The sequence below is a fragment of the Bufo bufo genome, chromosome 1, assembly GCF_905171765.1.
Source record: "Bufo bufo chromosome 1, aBufBuf1.1, whole genome shotgun sequence".
NCBI classification, from domain to species: domain Eukaryota; kingdom Metazoa; phylum Chordata; class Amphibia; order Anura; family Bufonidae; genus Bufo; species Bufo bufo.
In genome coordinates this window covers 840,828,247-840,849,773 of record NC_053389.1, presented here as the reverse complement: position 1 = coordinate 840,849,773, position 21,527 = coordinate 840,828,247, and the positions used below count along the sequence as shown (strand labels likewise).

Sequence of the window (21,527 nt, the reverse complement as noted above, 5' to 3'; positions counted from 1 at the left end):
CCTGTATCTACTATTCCTGTACCGTCCTCACACACACTCCTCTACACTACACCTCCTGTATCTACTATTCCTGTACCGTCCTCACACACACTCCTCTACACTACACCTCCTGTATCTACTATTCCTGTACCGTCCTCACACACACTCCTCTACACTACACCTCCTGTATCTACTATTCCTGTACTGTCCTCACACACACTCCTCTACACTACACCTCCTCCTGTATCTACTATTCCTGTACCGTCCTCACACACACTCCTCTACACTACACCTCCTCCTGTATCTACTATTCCTGTACCGTCCTCACACACACTCCTCTACACTACACCTCCTGTATCTACTATTCCTGTACCGTCCTCACACACACTCCTCTACACTACACCTCCATCGTGTCCTGTACCGTCCTCACACACACTCCTCTACACCTCCATCGTGTCCTGTACCGTCCTCACACACACTCCTCTACACTACACCTCCATCGTGTCCTGTACCGTCCTCACACACTCCTCTACACTACACCTCCATCGTGTCCTGTACCGTCCTCACACACTCCTCTACACTACACCTCCATCGTGTCCTGTACCGTCCTCTCACACACTCCTCTACACTACACCTCCATCGTGTCCTGTACCGTCCTCACACACACTCCTCTACACTACACCTCCATCGTGTCCTGTACCGTCCTCACACACACTCCTCTACACTACACCTCCATCGTGTCCTGTACCGTCCTCACACACACTCCTCTACACTACACCTCCATCGTGTCCTGTACCGTCCTCACACACTCCTCTACACTACACCTCCATCGTGTCCTGTACCGTCCTCTCACACACTCCTCTACACTACACCTCCATCGTGTCCTGTACCGTTCTCACACACACTCCTCTACACTACACCTCCTCCTGTATCTACTATTCCTGTACCGTCCTCACACACACTCCTCTACACTACACCTCCTCCTGTATCTACTATTCCTGTACCGTCCTCACACACACTCCTCTACACTACACCTCCTCCTGTATCTACTATTCCTGTACCGTCCTCACACACACTCCTCTACATTACACCTCCATCGTGTCCTGTACCGTCCTCTCACACACTCCTCTACACTACACCTCCATCGTGTCCTGTACCGTCCTCACACACACTCCTCTACGCTACACCTCCATCGTGTCCTGTACCGTCCTCTTACACACTCCTCTACACTACACCTCCATCGTGTCCTGTACCGTCCTCACACACACTCCTCTACACTACACCTCCATCGTGTCCTGTACCGTCCTCACACACACTCCTCTACACTACACCTCCATCGTGTCCTGTACCGTCCTCACACACACTTCTCTACACTACACCTCCATCGTGTCCTGTACCGTCCTCTTACACACTCCTCTACACTACACCTCCATCGTGTCCTGTACCGTCCTCACACACACTCCTCTACACTACACCTCCATCGTGTCCTGTACCGTCCTCACACACACTCCTCTACACTACACCTCCATCGTGTCCTGTACCGTCCTCACACACACTTCTCTACACTACACCTCCATCGTGTCCTGTACCGTCCTCACACACACTCCTCTACGCTACACCTCCATGGTGTCCTGTACCGTCCTCTCACACACTCCTCTACACTACACCTCCATCGTGTCCTGTACCGTCCTCTCACACACTCCTCTACGCTACACCTCCATCGTGTCCTGTACCGTCCTCACACACACTCCTCTACACTACACCTCCATCGTGTCCTGTACCGTCCTCACACACTCCTCTACACTACACCTCCATAGTCTCCTGTACCGTCCTCACACACTCCTCTACACTACACCTCCATCGTGTCCTGTACCGTCCTCTCACACACTCCTCTACACTACACCTCCATTGTGTCCTGTACCGTCCTCACACACTCCTCTACACTACACCTCCATCGTGTCCTGTACCGTCCTCACACACTCCTCTACACTACACCTCCATCGTGTCCTGTACCGTCCTCACACACTCCTCTACACTACACCTCCATCGTGTCCTGTACCGTCCTCTCACACACTCCTCTACACTACACCTCCATCGTGTCCTGTACCGTCCTCTCACACACTCCTCTACACTACACCTCCATTGTGTCCTGTACCGTCCTCACACACTCCTCTACACTACACCTCCATCGTGTCCTGTACCGTCCTCACACACTCCTCTACACTACACCTCCATCGTGTCCTGTACCGTCCTCTCACACACTCCTCTACACTACACCTCCATCGTGTCCTGTACCGTCCTCACACACACTCCTCTACACTACACCTCCATCGTGTCCTGTACCGTCCTCACACACACTCCTCTACACCTCCATCGTGTCCTGTACCGTCCTCACACACACTCCTCTACACTACACCACCTGTATCTACTATTCCTGTACCGTCCTCACACACACTCCTCTACACTACACCTCCTGTATCTACTATTCCTGTACCGTCCTCACACACACTCCTCTACACTACACCACCTGTATCTACTATTCCTGTACCGTCCTCACACACACTCCTCTACACTACACCTCCGCCTGTATCTACTATTCCTGTACCGTCCTCACACACACTCCTCTACACTACACCTCCTCCTGTATCTACTATTCCTGTACCGTCCTCACACACACTCCTCTACACTACACCTCCTCCTGTATCTACTATTCCTGTACCGTCCTCACACACACTCCTCTACACTACACCTCCTGTATCTACTATTCCTGTACCGTCCTCACACACACTCCTCTACACTACACCTCCGCCTGTATCTACTATTCCTGTACCGTCCTCACACACACTCCTCTACACTACACCTCCGCCTGTATCTACTATTCCTGTACCGTCCTCACACACACTCCTCTACACTAGTGTTGATCGAGCACCCGAGCACAATGGAAGTCGATGGGAGAACCCCAGGCGCCCCCTGCTCTGAAGAGGGGAAGGTGTCAGGACTCCATATACAGCTATGGCCATATGTGGAGTCAGTGCTTGGGGACTCCCAATGCATTTAAATCTAATTTATCCCGTATTTCAGAAAAGTTTCTGCCGGGATTCAAACTCACGACCTTCTGCATTAGAGGCAAGAAGGCACTTAACCACTCAGCTATAATAGCTGCATAGCCAGTTACTAAAAAATATGAGACTTCTCCAGTAGGCGTCTTATATATATATTTTTTTGTGACTGACTATGTAGCTGTATAGTGTAGTGGTTACAGTTCTGGGCTGTGATGCAGAAGCTGTGAGTTCATATCCTCAGAAGTATGATTTTCTATATATTTATATTTTATTTTTTTAGTAATTACACATTTATTTTGGGCCATACATTTTTTACAATTACTAAAATAAATATAAAATATTTAAATCTAATTTAACCTCTATTTCTATTTTTGTGACGGGTTTTGAACTCTCAGCTTCTGCGGCACAGCCCAGAACTATAACCACTACACTATACAGCTGCATAGCCAGTACTGTATAGGTCTCAGTAGAAGTCTCATTTTACTATTAGTAACTGGCTATGCAGCTCTTATAGCTGAGTGGTTAAGTGCCTTCTTGCCTCTAATGCAGAAGGTCGTGAGTTTGAATCCCGGCTGAAACTTTTCTGAAATACGGGATAAATTAGAGTTAAATGCACTGGGCTGTGGACATAGCTATATATGGAGTCAGAGCCGGACTCACCCTGAGGCATTCCCTCCCTGGACAGCCATCTTCTGCATAGAAATAGAGGCTGAATTAGATGTAAATACACGCGGTGTTCGGCCGAGCATGCTCGCTCAACACTACTCTACACTACACCTCCGTCCTGTTACAGATCTCTACACTATTCATCTCTGCTAATCCTGCGAACTGCTGCCTGGTGCTGACCTTGCTCTCTTGTCTCTGTAGGTCGGGAGGACATTGTGCTCAGTTATGAGATGGTTGTCCACATGGAAGGTTGGTGACTTTCCTTCAGTTTGCCCCCCCCATCTATTATATTCTGTTATAATTGACAGTCTTCTCCCTGCTTCATCTGCAGTGCACTACGCCCGTCCCATCATCATTCTGGGACCTGGGAAGGATAGGGTTAATGACGACCTTCTGTCTGAGTTTCCTGATAAGTTTGGCTCCTGCGTTCCTCGTGAGTATCTGGGTGTCATCTGGGGCCATGTGCTATACAGGACATGTGACTGTGGGGCCACGCCCCCTACCGTGAACCATACAGGACATGTGACTGTGGGGCCACGCCCCCTACCATGAACCGTACAGGACAGTGTGCTATACAGGACATGTGACTGTGGGGCCACGCCCCCTACCATGAACCGTACAGGACAGTGTGCTATACAGGACATGTGACTGTGGGGCCACGCCCCCTACCGTGAACCGTAAAGGGGGCATTTACTTTGTCCACAAGACATGCAGATTGGAGAATAGGTTGGTGCTTAGTGTCAGTCAGCAGCTTGTCAGCCTCAAGTCACTGGGAAAAATGGGAGTTATAGTCCTGGGAAGAATAATAGAGCGCTGTAGTCCTGGAGAAGTATAATAGAGCGCTGTAGTCCTGGGAAGTATAATAGAGCGCTGTAGTCCTGGGAAGAATAATAGAGCGCTGTAGTCCTGGAGAAGTATAATAGAGCGCTGTAGTCCTGGGAAGTATAATAGAGCGCTGTAGTCCTCTGAAGTATAATAGAGCGCTGTAGTCCTGGAGAAGTATAATAGAGCGCTGTAGTCCTGGAGAAGTATAATAGAGCGCTGTAGTCCTGGGAAGTATAATAGAGCGCTGTAGTCCTGGGAAGTATAATAGAGCGCTGTAGTCCTGGGAAGTATAATAGAGCGCTGTAGTCCTGGAGAAGTATAATAGAGCGCTGTAGTCCTGGGAAGTATAATAGAGCGCTGTAGTCCTGGAGGAGTATAATAGAGCGCTGTAGTCCTGGGAAGTATAATAGAGCGCTGTAGTCCTGGAGAAGTATAATAGAGCGCTGTAGTCCTGGGAAGTATAATAGAGCGCTGTAGTCCTGGGAAGTATAATAGAGCGCTGTAGTCCTGGAGGAGTATAATAGAGCGCTGTAGTCCTGGAGAAGTATAATAGAGCGCTGTAGTCCTGGGAAGTATAATAGAGCGCTGTAGTCCTGGAGGAGTATAATAGAGCGCTGTAGTCCTGGAGAAGTATAATAGAGCGCTGTAGTCCTGGGAAGTATAAGAGAGCGCTGTAGTCCTGGGAAGTATAATAGAGCGCTGAAGTCCTGGAGAAGTATAATAGAGCGCTGTAGTCCACCCGCTGACTACCCACAATCAGTATATGACGTGTACACAGCTCTGTTATATGAGAGGATTTATAGGAGCTCCACCCGCTGACTACCCACAATCAGTATATGACGTGTACACAGCTCTGTAATATGATAGGATTTATAGGCCCTACACCCGCTGACTACCCACAATCAGTATATGACGTGTACACAGCTCTGTAATATGATAGGATTTATAGGCCCTACACCCGCTGACTACCCACAATCAGTATATGACGTGTACACAGCTCTGTAATATATGAGGATTTATTGGCGCTCCACCCGCTGACTACCCACAATCAGTATATGACGTGTACACAGCTCTGTTATATGAGAGGATTTATAGGTGCTCCACCCACTGACTACCCACAATCAGTATATGACGTGTACACAGCTCTGTAATATTACAGGATTTATAGACGCTCCACCCGCTGTCTCCCCACAATCCGTATATGACGTGTACACAGCTCTGTTATATGAGAGGATTTATTGGCGCTCCACCCACTGACTACCCACAATCAGTATATGACGTGTACACAGCTCTGTAATATATGAGCATTTATAGGATCTCCACCCACTGACTACCCACAATCAGTATATGACGTGTACACCGCTCTGTAATATGATAGGATTTATAGGAGCTCCACCCACTGACTACCCACAATCAGTATATGACGTGTACACAGCTCTGTAATATGACAGGATATATAGGAGCTCCACCCGCTGACTACCCACAATCAGTATATGACGTGTACACAGCACTGTAATATGATAGGATTTATAGGAGCTTCACCCGCTGACTACCCACAATCAGTATATGATGTGTACACAGCACTGTAATATGATAGGATTTATAGGAGCTCCACTCGCTGACTACCCACAATCAGTATATGACGTGTACACCGCACTGTAATATGATAGGATTTATAGGAGCTTCACCCGCTGACTACCCACAATCAGTATATGATGTGTACACAGCTCTGTAATATGACAGGATTTATAGGAGCTCCACCCGCTGACTACCCACAATCAGTATATGACGTGTACACAGCACTGTAATATGAGAGAATTTATAGGAGCTCCACCCGCTGACTACCCACAATCAGTATATGACGTGTACACAGCTCTGTAATATGGCAGGATTTATAGCAGCTCCACCCGCTGACTACCCACAATCAGTATATGTCGTGTACACAGCTCTGTAATATGGCAGGATTTATAGGAGCTCCACCCGCTGACTACCCACAATCAGTATATGATGTGTACACAGCTGTAACAGAACACCTAGCACCCCGACCGGGTACCTCCGTTGATAGCTGCTCCTAGTGCTTCCAGAGGACTCCAAGCACTCCACTTGACACCGTCAGCACTGCAGACCCCACGAACCGCCGAAGCTTGGTGGAGGTCTCGCCGTCTCCTACCCACCCTGGACCTACGACAAGGCTCCAGGCTCCAGTGGGTGAACCTCTCCTAAATCCAGAGACAGGAACCAGGAACAAGCTCTTACAAGAGCTTATACTTAGGGGAGTATTGTGATATAGCAATCCCCAAGAGTGTAGTTATTCCATCCCCCAAACATGAGCCAAAACTTCATGAAGGTATAAAAACAGGAACTCTCTTTATTTTAACACAAGCATTGATTTATACACATCTTCCAACAAGGTTACCACCCAGAGGGTTTTGTAAAAACAGCCAATCACATGCATTTACAGTATTCAAACATTCCCAGCAATTGTACACAAAATCCCCTTCCCTCTGTCTGTAACGCAATAACCAAAATACAATGAGCATTGTCTGAGACGCAATTAACTAACACACTGGCATTGTCTGAGACGCAATCCACAAAATACAATTACCAAACGTAATGGACTAACTTAATCACTCACAGACAGAAAACACACATTTTTCCCAAAACACAGAAAACACCTCTGTGGCGAAACCAACCTCGCAACTGGGTTTCGGAGGGGCCTGGCTACCAGCCTCTTGCCTCAGGATTATGGCCCATACTAACTTTAAAGGAGAAGACAGACCGGCCGCACAGCTTAAATCTGTCTTTGGAATTGTATTGTATGTTATCTGAGGGTACCCAGGTAGCTAATTTTATTGTATTCGTGTATTCTGAGTGCCATTCACCTAATAATATGCACTCAGACTTGAGCTATCTGGGGATATGTTAAATGTCTGTGTTTACTGTAAGGGTTGTGACATTGCATGTTTAAATGGTGATTTCTATCCTGTTGTCCCCACATGTGTATTGGCGATTTTTCTTTGTCTTGAGAGATAATTGAATTACTCCTCGGGTGTCTCCAGGGCAGAGAGGAGGAAACCATGATGCATTGTGGGGATGTATTGTGTCTGTGTATCCTGAATTGCTGCATATCTGTCCTGTGTCACAGTCTTCCTTCTGGTCCCCTAGGGGCGTGTCCACCAGATGGGGACCTGCATAAATACGGGCGGGGAACCTTCAATAAAGAGTGCCTTTTTTATCCTTCATCATGTTGAGGCTGGTGTTTGGGTAACTGATCAACACTGGGGGATTGCTATACGCTGAATATTTGCTATACTCCCCTGGCTTTACTACTAGCTCTTGTAAGAGCTGTTCCTGCTCTCTGGTTATAGGAGAGGTTCACCCACTGGAGCCTCGTCGTAGGTCCAGGGTGGGTAGGAGACGGTGAGACCTCAACCAAGCTTCGGCGGTTCGTGGGGTCTGCAGTGCGTATGGTGTCAAGTGGAGTGCTTGTAGTCCTCGGAAAGCACTAGGAGCATCTATCAACGGAGGTACCCGGTCGGGGTGCCAGGAGATCCGTTACAACCTCAAAACCCCACACATCCCCATAATGTATACATCCATAGATAGCTCTGATCTGGGTGAACAACATATCCAAAAATCACCCAGATCCGAGCAGGGGTTCCCGAATTCCATGGAAGTCACATTTGGCCGGCCGCAAGCATGGCTTTCTGCCCAAAACAGTTCCACAGATTTAAGCTGTGCGGCCGGTCTGTCTTTTCCTTCAAAGATAGTATGGGCCATAATCCTGGGGCAAGAGGCTAGTAGCCAGGCCCCTCCAAAACCCAGTGGCAAGGTTGGTTTTGCCACACATCTCCCCCTCCCAGGGAAGACTAACCAGATACCCGACCTCACGGTCAGTACCTGAGTTAGTCTGGCAGTCCAACCACAACCCAATACTGGACCTGTTGAATTTTGGGGCCTGGCTCTGTTCTGTATGTCCCCAGCTGTTGAGTGGGCATCTGCGACTCCTTGCTTCCTTGTGGTTCTCTAGCTTGGAGCTGTAGGTACTTGGTGGGCAGAGGCCGACTGCGCTCTGCCCCGATGCCAGCTCTTCCGCTGGGGTAGCCTGTGGGAAGTCCGGCTCTGGAGAAGAGGATAGGGGAGGGCAGAGGCCAGCGGCGCTCTGCCCTGATGCCAGCGCTTCAGCTGGGGTGCATGGTGCCAACTCCTGCTGGGTAGTAAATGAACGGTTAGGGCAGAGGCCAGCGGCGCTCTGCTCTGATGCCAGCTCTTCTGCTGGAGAGGGGTCAGTGGGGTTTAAAGCCTTACCCACTACCCTCAGTATTGGGCTGGGAGAGAGCTGTGGAGGGGGGCTATCACTTACCCCCTCCTTTGGATACCCCATCTGGCGCTTGTGAGAGAGACCAGCTGTCTCCTCTCCCTGTAGAGTATACTGCCGCTGGGTAGTGAGACCGGCTGTCTCCACTACCAGTGATTCTGGTTGTTGCAGAGATGAGGGACCGACAATCTCCTCTCCCTGTACTCCCAGTGGCAGTTGGGGATCTGGGCCGCCTGCCCTGCCACCCTGTTGGGCCGGTGGAGTGACTACGGTCCCATCTCCACCTGCCGACTGGGGTTCCTCCCGGTACCAGTCTATGAAGTCCCCTACCTCCACAGTTGGTAAGGAAGTAGGGGATACCTCAGCTGTGACTTGCCAGGGGTAGGGCTGCAGGTCTGGGCCTGGTATCCAACTGTCTTGTATCTTGCGCTGGGCTTGAATGGAGCGAAATAACTGTTGATAATCTTGCTCCAGCTCCCACTCCCTTTGGACCAGAAAGGTCAGATCTGCCCTCACCCCACTAGTTGTAGGCCAATTGTGCAAGTCCCACCTGTAGTCAGTAATGTCCCAAAATCTAGACTCTTCTGTGCTCCCAAAGTCAATGTCTTCAAATGACTCCCACAATAACCCAGGGCAATTATATTCCTCACCTTCGGGCTTAGCGTACTCCTCCTTCCATGGAGACTGTCGTACTGTGTCCCACCATAGTGCTTGGTAAGCGTCATCCAGCCAGGTTTCCTGCCATACCAGTGTCTCAAGCTCTGACACCCACTCCGTCAATGGTTGCTCTCCCAGTAGAGGTAGTCGCAGCGCCAATCGCATTCACAATCTCTGCTCCTCACTGGGAAGACCCTCACCCCTCCGACGCTGCACGTCCTCCATGACCTGGTGCCATACACCTTTCCGCTCGGCATCCCTGTAATCCGGGTTATCTTCCTCATGGAATGCTGTGCAGGAACCAACGGCATCCATATTGCTGTAGCCAGGGGCGCTGTACGGATACTAGCGTTGCCCTCAATATACTCCACAAACGGTGTCTCCGAGCTGCTTCTCCTCACACTAGGACGCCATCCCACTGCTTGCCATCCCACTGCTTGATAGATGCTCCTAGTGCTTCCAGAGGACTCCAAGCACTCCACTTGACACCGTCAGCACTGCAGACCCCACGAACCGCCGAAGCTTGGTGGAGGTCTCGCCGTCTCCTACCCACCCTGGACCTACGACAAGGCTCCAGGCTCCAGTGGGTGAACCTCTCCTAAATCCAGAGACAGGAACCAGGAACAAGCTCTTACAAGAGCTTATACTCAGGGGAGTATTGTGATATAGCAATCCCCAAGAGTGTAGTTATTCCATCCCCCAAACATGAGCCAAAACTTCATGAAGGTATAAAAACAGGAACTCTCCTCTTTATTTTAACACAAGCATTGATTTATACACATCTTCCAACAAGGTTACCACCCAGAGGGTTTTGTAAAAACAGCCAATCACATGCATTTACAGTATTCAAACATTCCCAGCAATTGTACACAAAATCCCCTTCCCTCTGTCTGTAACGCAATAAAATAAACTTAAATATGGATTATTCACATATAATCACTCGCATGAATCTTTGAAGTCGTATTTTAGTGATCTGGATAAGTTAAAACTTAGCTTTTAATATAGCTCTTGTAAGATAAATGAGATTTTGTTCCTCAAAATGTAAAGAAAAGAGGTAGGTAATCGTAGATTGCTGGCAGTGTCCTATGATATAACAGGACTTGTACTGAGGGCAATACTAGAATGTCCACAAAGGCAAGAAGTGAAATGACTGATGTATTCCAAGCATGATGTTTCCAGGTCTAGACAGTTAGGGTGGTGCACATCAGTATTCAAGCCACAGGTGGTCGGGTTTGGCACTTGTAGGCGCCAATATCCGACACGTCAAGGTGGACATACAACAAGTATTAAACAACAAAAAATCTATATACACAACGACAAACACAACACAAAAATGACATGGATGTTTAGATATCCGTGTTAAATATTGTACACTAATACATCCACAGCAATTAGGTGCACGGCGGCACCGCTTAAGAGAAAGACACACCACCAGGTGTCCTACCGTACAGGTTAGATGTACTCCAGGCACCTGTGTTCTTGAGTCTTTATCAGGCAGGGTGGTCCTTTTCAGGCAGTTGGAGGATATTTAAAGGGAATGGAAACAATGTTTTTCCTTTTCTATCCCTAATTGGCCCTCACAGCCCTACAATAAACCTCCAAAAACTAGCCACGGGGTGTCCCACTATTTGGGCTCCCGTCCGGAACCTAGCCCTGGAATTGTGGTCCCTAAAAAGGCCCTACAAGGATCCCTACATGCACGTTTCTGGGGTAGGGGGAAGAACCCCTCCCCTCATCAGGGGATATAATTTCTAAGGGCCAAAAATGGTGGCTCTCCTATAAAACAAGGCGCACAGGTGGATGTGCGACCGGCAACGGGAATGAAAGAGAGGGGACAGATAAAATAAAGTTCCCTCCCTTTTGTCACTAAAGTGGAGCGCACAGATAGGTGCACAGCCGCAGTGAAGATAGAGAAGGGGGGACAGATACAAGCGCCCCTTGTCCTCTTGTGGTGCACAGGTTGGTGCCGCAGGCATATGTCTTACCTGGTAAGACATATGCCTGCGGCACCAACCTGTGCACCACAAGAGGACAAGGGGCGCTTGTATCTGTCCCCCCTTCTCTATCTTCACTGCGGCTGTGCACCTATCTGTGCGCTCCACTTTAGTGACAAAAGGGAGGGAACTTTATTTTATCTGTCCCCTCTCTTTCATTCCCGTTGCCGGTCGCACATCCACCTGTGCGCCTTGTTTTATAGGAGAGCCACCATTTTTGGCCCTTAGAAATTATATCCCCTGATGAGGGGAGGGGTTCTTCCCCCTACCCCAGAAACGTGCATGTAGGGATCCTTGTAGGGCCTTTTTAGGGACCACAATTCCAGGGCTAGGTTCCGGACGGGAGCCCAAATAGTGGGACACCCCGTGGCTAGTTTTTGGAGGTTTATTGTAGGGCTGTGAGGGCCAATTAGGGATAGAAAAGGAAAAACATTGTTTCCATTCCCTTTAAATATCCTCCAACTGCCTGAAAAGGACCACCCTGCCTGATAAAGACTCAAGAACACAGGTGCCTGGAGTACATCTAACCTGTACGGTAGGACACCTGGTGGTGTGTCTTTCTCTTAAGCGGTGCCGCCGTGCACCTAATTGCTGTGGATGTATTAGTGTACAATATTTAACACGGATATCTAAACATCCATGTCATTTTTGTGTTGTGTTTGTCGTTGTGTATATAGATTTTTTGTTGTTTAATACTTGTTGTATGTCCACCTTGACGTGTCGGATATTGGCGCCTACAAGTGCCAAAACCGACCACCTGTGGCTTGAATACTGATGTGCACCACCCTAACTGTCTAGACCTGGAAACATCATGCTTGGAATACATCAGTCATTTCACTTCTTGCCTTTGTGGACATTCTAGTATTGCCCTCAGTACAAGTCCTGTTATATCATAGGACACTGCCAGCAATCTACGATTACCTACCTCTTTTCTTTACATTTTGAGGAACAAAATCTCATTTATCTTACAAGAGCTATATTAAAAGCTAAGTTTTAACTTATCCAGATCACTAAAATACGACTTCTGTAACGCAATAACCAAAATACAATGAGCATTGTCTGAGACGCAATTAACTATCACACTGGCATTGTCTGAGATGCAATCCACAAAATACAATTACCAAACGTAATGGACTAACTTAATCACTCACAGACAGAAAACACACATTTTTCCCAAAACACAGAAAACACCTCAAAACCCCACACATCCCCATAATGTATACATCCATGGATAGCTCTGATCTGGGTGAACAACATATCCAAAAATCACCGAGATCCGAGCAGGGGTTCCTTAATTCCATGGAAGTCACATTTGGCCGGCCGCAAGCATGGCTTTCCTGCCCAAAACAGTTCCACAGATTTAAGCTGTGCGGCCGGTCTGTCTTCTCCTTCAAAGTTAGTATGGGCCATAATCCTGGGGCAAGAGGCTAGTAGCCAGGCCCCTCCAAAACCCAGTGGCGAGGTTGGTTTCGCCACAACAGCTCTGTAATATGAGAGGATATATAGGATCTCCACTCGCTGACTACCCACAATCAGTATATGACGTGTACACAGCACTGTAATATGAGAGGATATATAGGATCTCCACTCGTTGACTACCCACAATCAGTATATGACGTGTACACAGCTCTGTAATATGAGAGGATTTATAGGATCTCCACTCGCTGACTACCCACAATCAGTATATGACGTGTACACAGCACTGTAATATGAGAGGATTTATAGGAGCTCCACCCGCTGACTACCCACAATCAGTATATGACGTGTACACAGCTCTGTAATATGAGAGGATATATAGGAGCTCCACTCGCTGACTACCCACAATCAGTATATGACGTGTACACAGCTCTGTAATATGAGAGGATTTAGAGGATCTCCACCCGCTGACTACCCACAATCAGTATATGACGTGTACACAGCTCTGTAATATGAGAGGATTTATAGGAGCTCCACCCGCTGACTACCCACAATCAGTATATGACGTGTACACAGATCTCTAATATGAGAGGATTTATAGGAGCTCCACCCGCTGACTACCCACAATCAGTATATGACGTGTACACTGCACTGTAATATGAGAGGATTTATAGGAGCTCCACCCGCTGACTACCCACAATCAGTATATGACGTGTAGACAGCTCTGTAATATGAGAGGATTTATTGGCGCTCCACCCGCTGACTACCCACAATCAGTATATGACGTGTACACAGCTCTGTAATATGACAGGATTTATAGGATCTCCACCCGCTGACTACCCACAATCAGTATATGACGTGTACACAGCTCTGTAATATGACAGGATTTATAGGATCTCCACCTGCTGACTACCCACAATTAGTATATGACGTGTACACAGCTCTGTAATATGTCAGGATTTATAGGAGCTCCACCCGCTGACTACCCACAATCAGTATATGACGTGTACACAGATCTGTAATATGACAGGATTTATAGGATCTCCACCCGCTGACTACCCACAATCAGTATATGACGTGTACACAGCACTGTAATATGAGAGGATTTATTGGCGCTCCACCCGCTGACTACCCACAATCAGTATATGACGTGTACACAGCTCTGTAATATAACAGGATTTATAGGAGCTCCACCCACTGACTACCCACAATCAGTATATGACGTGTACACAGCTCTGTAATATGACAGGATTTATAGGAGCTCCACCCGCTGACTACCCACAATTAGTATATGACGTGTACACAGCTCTGTAATATGTCAGGATTTATAGGAGCTCCACCCGCTGACTACCCACAATCAGTATATGACGTGTACACAGCACTGTAATATGAGAGGATATATAGGATCTCCACCCGCTGACTACCCACAATTAGTATATGACGTGTACACAGCTCTGTAATATGTCAGGATTTATAGGAGCTCCACCCGCTGACTACCCACAATCAGTATATGACGTGTACACAGATCTGTAATATGACCAGGATTTATAGGAGCTCCACCCGCTGACTACCCACAATCAGTATATGACGTGTACACAGCTCTGTAATATGTCAGGATTTATAGGAGCTCCACCCGCTGACTACCCACAATCAGTATATGACGTGTACACAGATCTGTAATATGAGAGGATTTATAGGAGCTCCACCCGCTGACTACCCACAATCAGTATATGACGTGTACACAGCACTGTAATATGAGAGGATTTATTGGCGCTCCACCCGCTGACTACTTACAATCAGTATATGACGTGTACACAGCTCTGTAATATGACAGGATTTATAGGAGCTCCACCCGCTTAACTACCCACAATCAGTATATGACGTGTACACAGCACTGTAATATGACAGGATATATAGGATCTCCACCCGCTGACTACCCACAATCAGTATATGACGTGTACACAGCTCTGTAATATGTCAGGATTTATAGGATCTCCACCCTCTGACTACCCACAATCAGTATATGACGTGTACACAGCTCTGTAATATTGCAGGATTTATAGGAGCTCCACCCGCTGACTACCCACAATCAGTATATGACGTGTACACAGCTCTGTAATATGACAGGATTTATAGGAGCTCCACCCACTGACTACCCACAATCAGTATATGACGTGTACACAGCTCTGTAATATGACAGGATTTATAGGAGCTCCACCCGCTCTACTACCCACAATCAGTATATGACGTGTACACAGCACTGTAATATGACAGTATATATAAGAGCTCCACCCACTGACTACCCACAATCAGTATATGACGTGTACACATCTCTGTAATATGAGAGGATTTATTGGAGCTCCACCCACTGACTACCCACAATCAGTATATGACGTGTACACGGCACTGTAATATGGCAGGATTTATAGGCCCTACACCCGCTGACTACCCACAATCAGTATATGACGTGTACACAGCACTGTAATATGAGAGGATTTATTGGCGCTCCACCCGCTGACTACCCACAATCAGTATATGACGTGTACACAGCTCTGTAATATGACAGGATTTATAGGATCTCCACCCGCTGACTACCCACAATCAGTATATGACGTGTACACAGCTCTGTAATATGAGAGGATTTATAGGATCTCCACCCGCTGACTACCCACAATTAGTATATGACGTGTACACAGCTCTGTAATATGTCAGGATTTATAGGAGCTCCACCCGCTGACTACCCACAATCAGTATATGACGTGTACACAGCACTGTAATATGAGAGGATATATAGGATCTCCACCCGCTGACTACCCACAATTAGTATATGACGTGTACACAGCTCTGTAATATGTCAGGATTTATAGGAGCTCCACCCGCTGACTACCCACAATCAGTATATGACGTGTACACAGATCTGTAATATGACCAGGATTTATAGGAGCTCCACCCGCTGACTACCCACAATCAGTATATGACGTGTACACAGCTCTGTAATATGTCAGGATTTATAGGAGCTCCACCCGCTGACTACCCACAATCAGTATATGACGTGTACACAGATCTGTAATATGAGAGGATTTATAGGAGCTCCACCCGCTGACTACCCACAATCAGTATATGACGTGTACACAGCACTGTAATATGAGAGGATTTATTGGCGCTCCACCCGCTGACTACTTACAATCAGTATATGACGTGTACACAGCTCTGTAATATGACAGGATTTATAGGAGCTCCACCCGCTTAACTACCCACAATCAGTATATGACGTGTACACAGCTCTGTAATATGACAGGATTTATAGGAGCTCCACCCGCTTAACTACCCACAATCAGTATATGACGTGTACACAGCACTGTAATATGACAGGATATATAGGAGCTCCACCCACTGACTACCCACAATCAGTATATGACGTGTACACAGCTCTGTAATATGTCAGGATTTATAGGATCTCCACCCTCTGACTACCCACAATCAGTATATGACGTGTACACAGCTCTGTAATATTGCAGGATTTATAGGAGCTCCACCCGCTGACTACCCACAATCAGTATATGACGTGTACACATCTCTGTAATATGACAGGATTTATAGGATCTCCACCCTCTGACTACCCACAATCAGTATATGACGTGTACACAGCTCTGTAATATGACAGGATTTATAGGAGCTCCACCCACTGACTACCCACAATCAGTATATGACGTGTACACAGCTCTGTAATATGACAGGATTTATAGGAGCTCCACCCGCTCTACTACCCACAATCAGTATATGACGTGTACACAGCACTGTAATATGACAGTATATATAAGAGCTCCACCCACTGACTACCCACAATCAGTATATGACGTGTACACATCTCTGTAATATGAGAGGATTTATTGGAGCTCCACCCACTGACTACCCACAATCAGTATATGACGTGTACACGGCACTGTAATATGGCAGGATTTATAGGCCCTACACCCGCTGACTACCCACAATCAGTATATGACGTGTACACAGCTCTGTAATATGAGATGATTTATAGGAGCTCCACCCGCTGACTACCCACAATCCGTATATGACGTGTACACAGATCTGTAATATGACAGGATTTATAGGAGCTCCACCCGCTGACTACCCACAATCAGTATATGACGTGTACACAGCTCTGTAATATGGCAGGATTTATAGGAGCTCCACCCGCTGACTACCCACAATTAGTATATGACGTGTACACTGCACTGTAATATGACAGGATTTATAGGAGCTCCACCCACTGACTACCCACAATCAGTATATGACGTGTACACAGCTCTGTAATATGTAAGGATTTATAGACGCTCCACCCGCTGACTACCCACAATCGGTATATGACGTGTACACAGCACTGTAATATTACAGGATTTATAGGAGCTCCACCCGCTGACTACCCACAATCAGTATATGACGTGTACACAGCTCTGTAATATTACATGATTTATAGGAGCTCCACCCGCTGACTACCCACAATCAGTATATGACGTGTACACAGCTCTGTAATATGGCAGGATTTATAGGAGCTTCACCCGCTGACTACCCACAATCAGTATATGACGTGTACACAGCTCTGTAATATGACAGTGAAACTGACCGTTTCAGCAGACAAGGGGTTATAATCCGTTTAGGCGATAAGCCCCTTTCTGAGAGACAGGCACAGCTACTGCAGGATACACCAAACTCCCGAACTGGATGCAAAGTAGCACTCCAAACTGGAACCTCACGAATAGCTGCTAGCAGACGAACAGGAATCAGCTTACACTTCTGGCAATCGGTCCTCTAACAGCATACAGTGAATCCCCCCAATAACGAGACAAGGCTCCGTGTTGAGGGTCAAGCAGTGGTCTGACTGTACTTCACGTACAGCCTCTTTTATTCATAAACCACAAACATAGTACTGCCCACAGGGGTTTGAAATACAACCAATCAGTAATTTACAACACATACAATGTAACTACAGCAACCAATCGTTCACGCCCCCAGAGGACCAGAATGAAGACTGTGACATAGGACAACATATCCCCACAATGCATCATGGTCTCCTCCTCTCTGTCCCGGAGACAACCTGAGGAGCAATCCAATTATCTCTGAGGACAAAGGGAGATCGCCAATACACATGTGAGGACAACAGAACAGACATCACCATTTAAACACACAATGGGACAATGGCACAATAGAAACACACCCAGCATTTTCCTCCCAAGCTGACAAGTTACACTTATTATAAATTGTTACAACTTTGTGAGTTTACATTGGCCATACATATAACTTGCATCAATTTAAACAGTATAACTTGGGGACAAACCTATCCAAAATTCACTTGAATAGGTTCAGGGGTTTAAAAGTTAGTATATGGCCCATAATCCTGGGGCAAGAGGCCAGCAGCCAGTCCTCTCCAAAACCCAGTGGCGAGGTTGGTGTCGCCACACATCTCCCCCTCCCCCAGGGAAGACTACCAGGTACCTGACCTCACGCCGGTCGGTACCTGAGTTAGTCTGGCAGCCCACCCACAACCCAGTACTGGACCTGTTGCATTTGGTAGCCTGTCTCTGTCCAGTGAGTCCACCAAGGTTATGTTGGAAGCTGGTACTCCCGGTCTCTGTGTTGCTCCCTGGCTTGGAGTCTGGTTGTTGGAGGGGGAGACCGACTGTCTCTACCCCCTGTGCTGTAAGTGCAGAGACCACGGTCCCTTCTGCACTGTTGTGGGGCTTACTGTCTCCCCCTGGTGCGTTAAGCTGCCGCTGGGGAGAGGGGGTAACGAGCTCCTCTCCCATACATACTTCCAGCCGCTGGGGAGGGCGACCGACCGTCTCCGCTCCCAATACAGTGTCCTGCTGCTGGGGAAAGGAGACTGGGCTCTCTATTCCCTGCTGGACACTCTGCCGCTGGGGAATGGAGACTGGGCTCCCAATTCCCAAAAAATCACTCTGCTGCTGGGGGGCAGGAACAACTACCTCTGCCCTCTGTAACTCAGCCTGCCGCTGGGGAGGGAGGACGCTGCTCTCCTCTCCCTGCACTTCACACTGCCTTCCCGGCATATCACTCTGCTGCTGGGGGGCAGGAACAACTACCTCTGCCCCCTGTACCTCAGCCTGCCGCTGGGGAGGGAGGACGCTGCTCTCCTCTCCCTGCATTTCACACTGCCTTCCCGGCATATCACTCTGCTGCTGGGGGGCAGGAACTACTACCTCTGCCCCCTGTACCTCAGCCTGCCGCTGGGGAGGGAGGACGCTGCTCTCCTCTCCCTGCATTTCACACTGCCTTCCCGGCATATCACTCTGCTGCTGGGGGGCAGGATCAACTACCTCTGCCCCCTGTACCTCAGCCTGCTGCTGGGGAGGGAGGACGCTGCTCTCCTCTCCCTGCACTTCACACTGCCTTCCCGGCATATCACTCTGCTGCTGGGGGGCAGGAACAACTACTTCTGCCCCCTGTAACTCAGCCTGCCGCTGGGGAGGGAGGACGCTGCTCTCCTCTCCCTGCACTTCACACTGCCGCTGGGGAATGGAGACTGGGCTCCCAATTCCCTGCAGGACCGGTGGAGAGACCTCGGTCCCATCTCTACCGGCCACCTGGGGTCCTTCCCAGTAACACTCTACAATATCTGCCCAGCTGAATGGGTCTGGATCTGGGTCTGTCACCTTACCGTCCTGCTGAGCCTTCTCAATGGAGTAGAAGAGATCTCGGTAGTCCTGCTCCAGTTCCCACTCCAGGGTTGCTAGGTGAGCCAGGTCTTGCTCTACCTCATGGGGGTCATCCCACTCATGCCTAGCCTCCCTCTCAAAGAAAATGTCCTGAAGTCTGGACTGTACAGGGCTCCCGAAGTCAGGCTCTGCAAAGGACTCCCATAACAAGCCAGGACCATAAAACTCCTCTCCCTCTGGCTTGTCATGTTCGGCTGTCCAGGGTATATACTGTGCCATATACCACCAAAGCGCCTGGTAGGCATCCTCCAGCCATAGCTCCTGCCATACCCGGTGCTCTAGTTCCTTCACCCATTCCTCCAGGGGCTGCTCTCCCAGGAAGGGCATCCGCAGGGCCACTTGCTTCTGCAACCGCTGCTCTTCACTGGGGAGACTCTCACCCCGCTGGTATTGTAGATTATCCAGGGCCTGGTACCAGATGCCTTTCCTTAACCACCTCAGCCCCCAGTGCTTAAACACCCTGAAAGACCAGGCCACTTTTTACACTTCTGACCTACACTACTTTCACCGTTTATTGCTCGGTCATGCAACTTACCACCCAAATGAATTTTACCTCCTTTTCTTCTCACTAATAGAGCTTTCATTTGGTGGTATTTCATTGCTGCTGACATTTTTACTTTTTTTGTTATTAATCGAAATTTAACGATTTTTTTGCAAAAAAATGACATTTTTCACTTTCAGTTGTAAAATTTTGCAAAAAAAAACGACATCCATATATAAATTTAGCTCTAAATTTATTGTTCTACATGTCTTTGATAAAAAAAAAATGTTTGGGTAAAAAAAAAATGCTTTGGGTAAAAGTTATAGCGTTTACAAACTATGGTACAAAAATGTGAATTTCCGCTTTTTGAAGCAGCTCTGACTTTCTGAGCACCTGTCATGTTTCCTGAGGTTCTACAATGCCCAGACAGTACAAACACCCCACAAATGACCCCATTTCGGAAAGTACACACCCTAAGGTATTCGCTGATGGGCATAGTGAGTTCATAGAACTTTTTATTTTTTGTCACAAGTTAGCGGAAAATGATGATTTTTTTTTTTGATTTTTTTTTCTTACAAAGTCTCATATTCCACTAACTTGTGACAAAAAATAAAAACTTCCATGAACTCACTATGCCCATCACGAAATACCTTGGGGTCTCTTCTTTCCAAAATGGGGTCACTTGTGGGGTAGTTATACTGCCCTGGCATTCTAGGGGCCCAAATGTGTGGTAAGGAGTTTGAAATCAAATTCTGTAAAAAATGACGAGTGAAATCCGAAAGGTGCTCTTTGGAATGTGGGCCCCTTTGCCCACCTAGGCTGCAAAAAAGTGTCACACATCTGGTATCTCCGTATTCAGTAGAAGTTGGGGAATGTGTTTTGGGGTGTCATTTTACATATACCCATGCTGGGTGAGATAAATATCTTGGTCAAATGCCAACTTTGTATAAAAAAATGGGAAAAGTTGTCTTTTGCCAAGATATTTCTCTCACCCAGCATGGGTATATGTAAAAAGACACCCCAAAACACATTCCCCAACTTCTCCCGAGTACGGAGATACCAGATGTGTGACACTTTTTTGCAGCCTAGGTGGGCAAAGGGGCCCATATTCCAAAGAGCACCTTTCGGATTTCACTCGTCATTTTTTACAGAATTTGATTTCAAACTCCTTACCACACCTTTGGGCCCCTAGAATGCCAGGGCAGTATAACTACCCCACAAGTGACCCCATTTTGGAAAGAAGAGACCCCAAGGTATTCGCTGATGGGCATAGTGAGTTCATGGAAGTTTTTATTTTTTGTCACAAGTTAGTGGAATATGAGACTTTGTATGAAAAAAAAAAAAAAAAAAAAAATCATCATTTTCCACTAACTTGTGACAAAAAATAAAAAATTC

The 21,527-nt window shown here is 47.5% G+C and overlaps 1 protein-coding gene across 1 annotated transcript in view; it reads left to right on the top strand.

Moving 5' to 3' along the window:
• DLG4 (discs large MAGUK scaffold protein 4) overlaps positions 1 to 21,527 on the top strand; it is a 194,923-nt gene that overhangs the window by 150,555 nt on the left and 22,841 nt on the right. The window contains exons 17-18 of the mRNA XM_040415427.1: positions 3,909 to 3,956; positions 4,039 to 4,140. Coding sequence (XP_040271361.1) covers positions 3,909 to 3,956; positions 4,039 to 4,140 — 150 coding nt within the window. The remainder of the gene's footprint in view (positions 1 to 3,908; positions 3,957 to 4,038; positions 4,141 to 21,527) is intronic.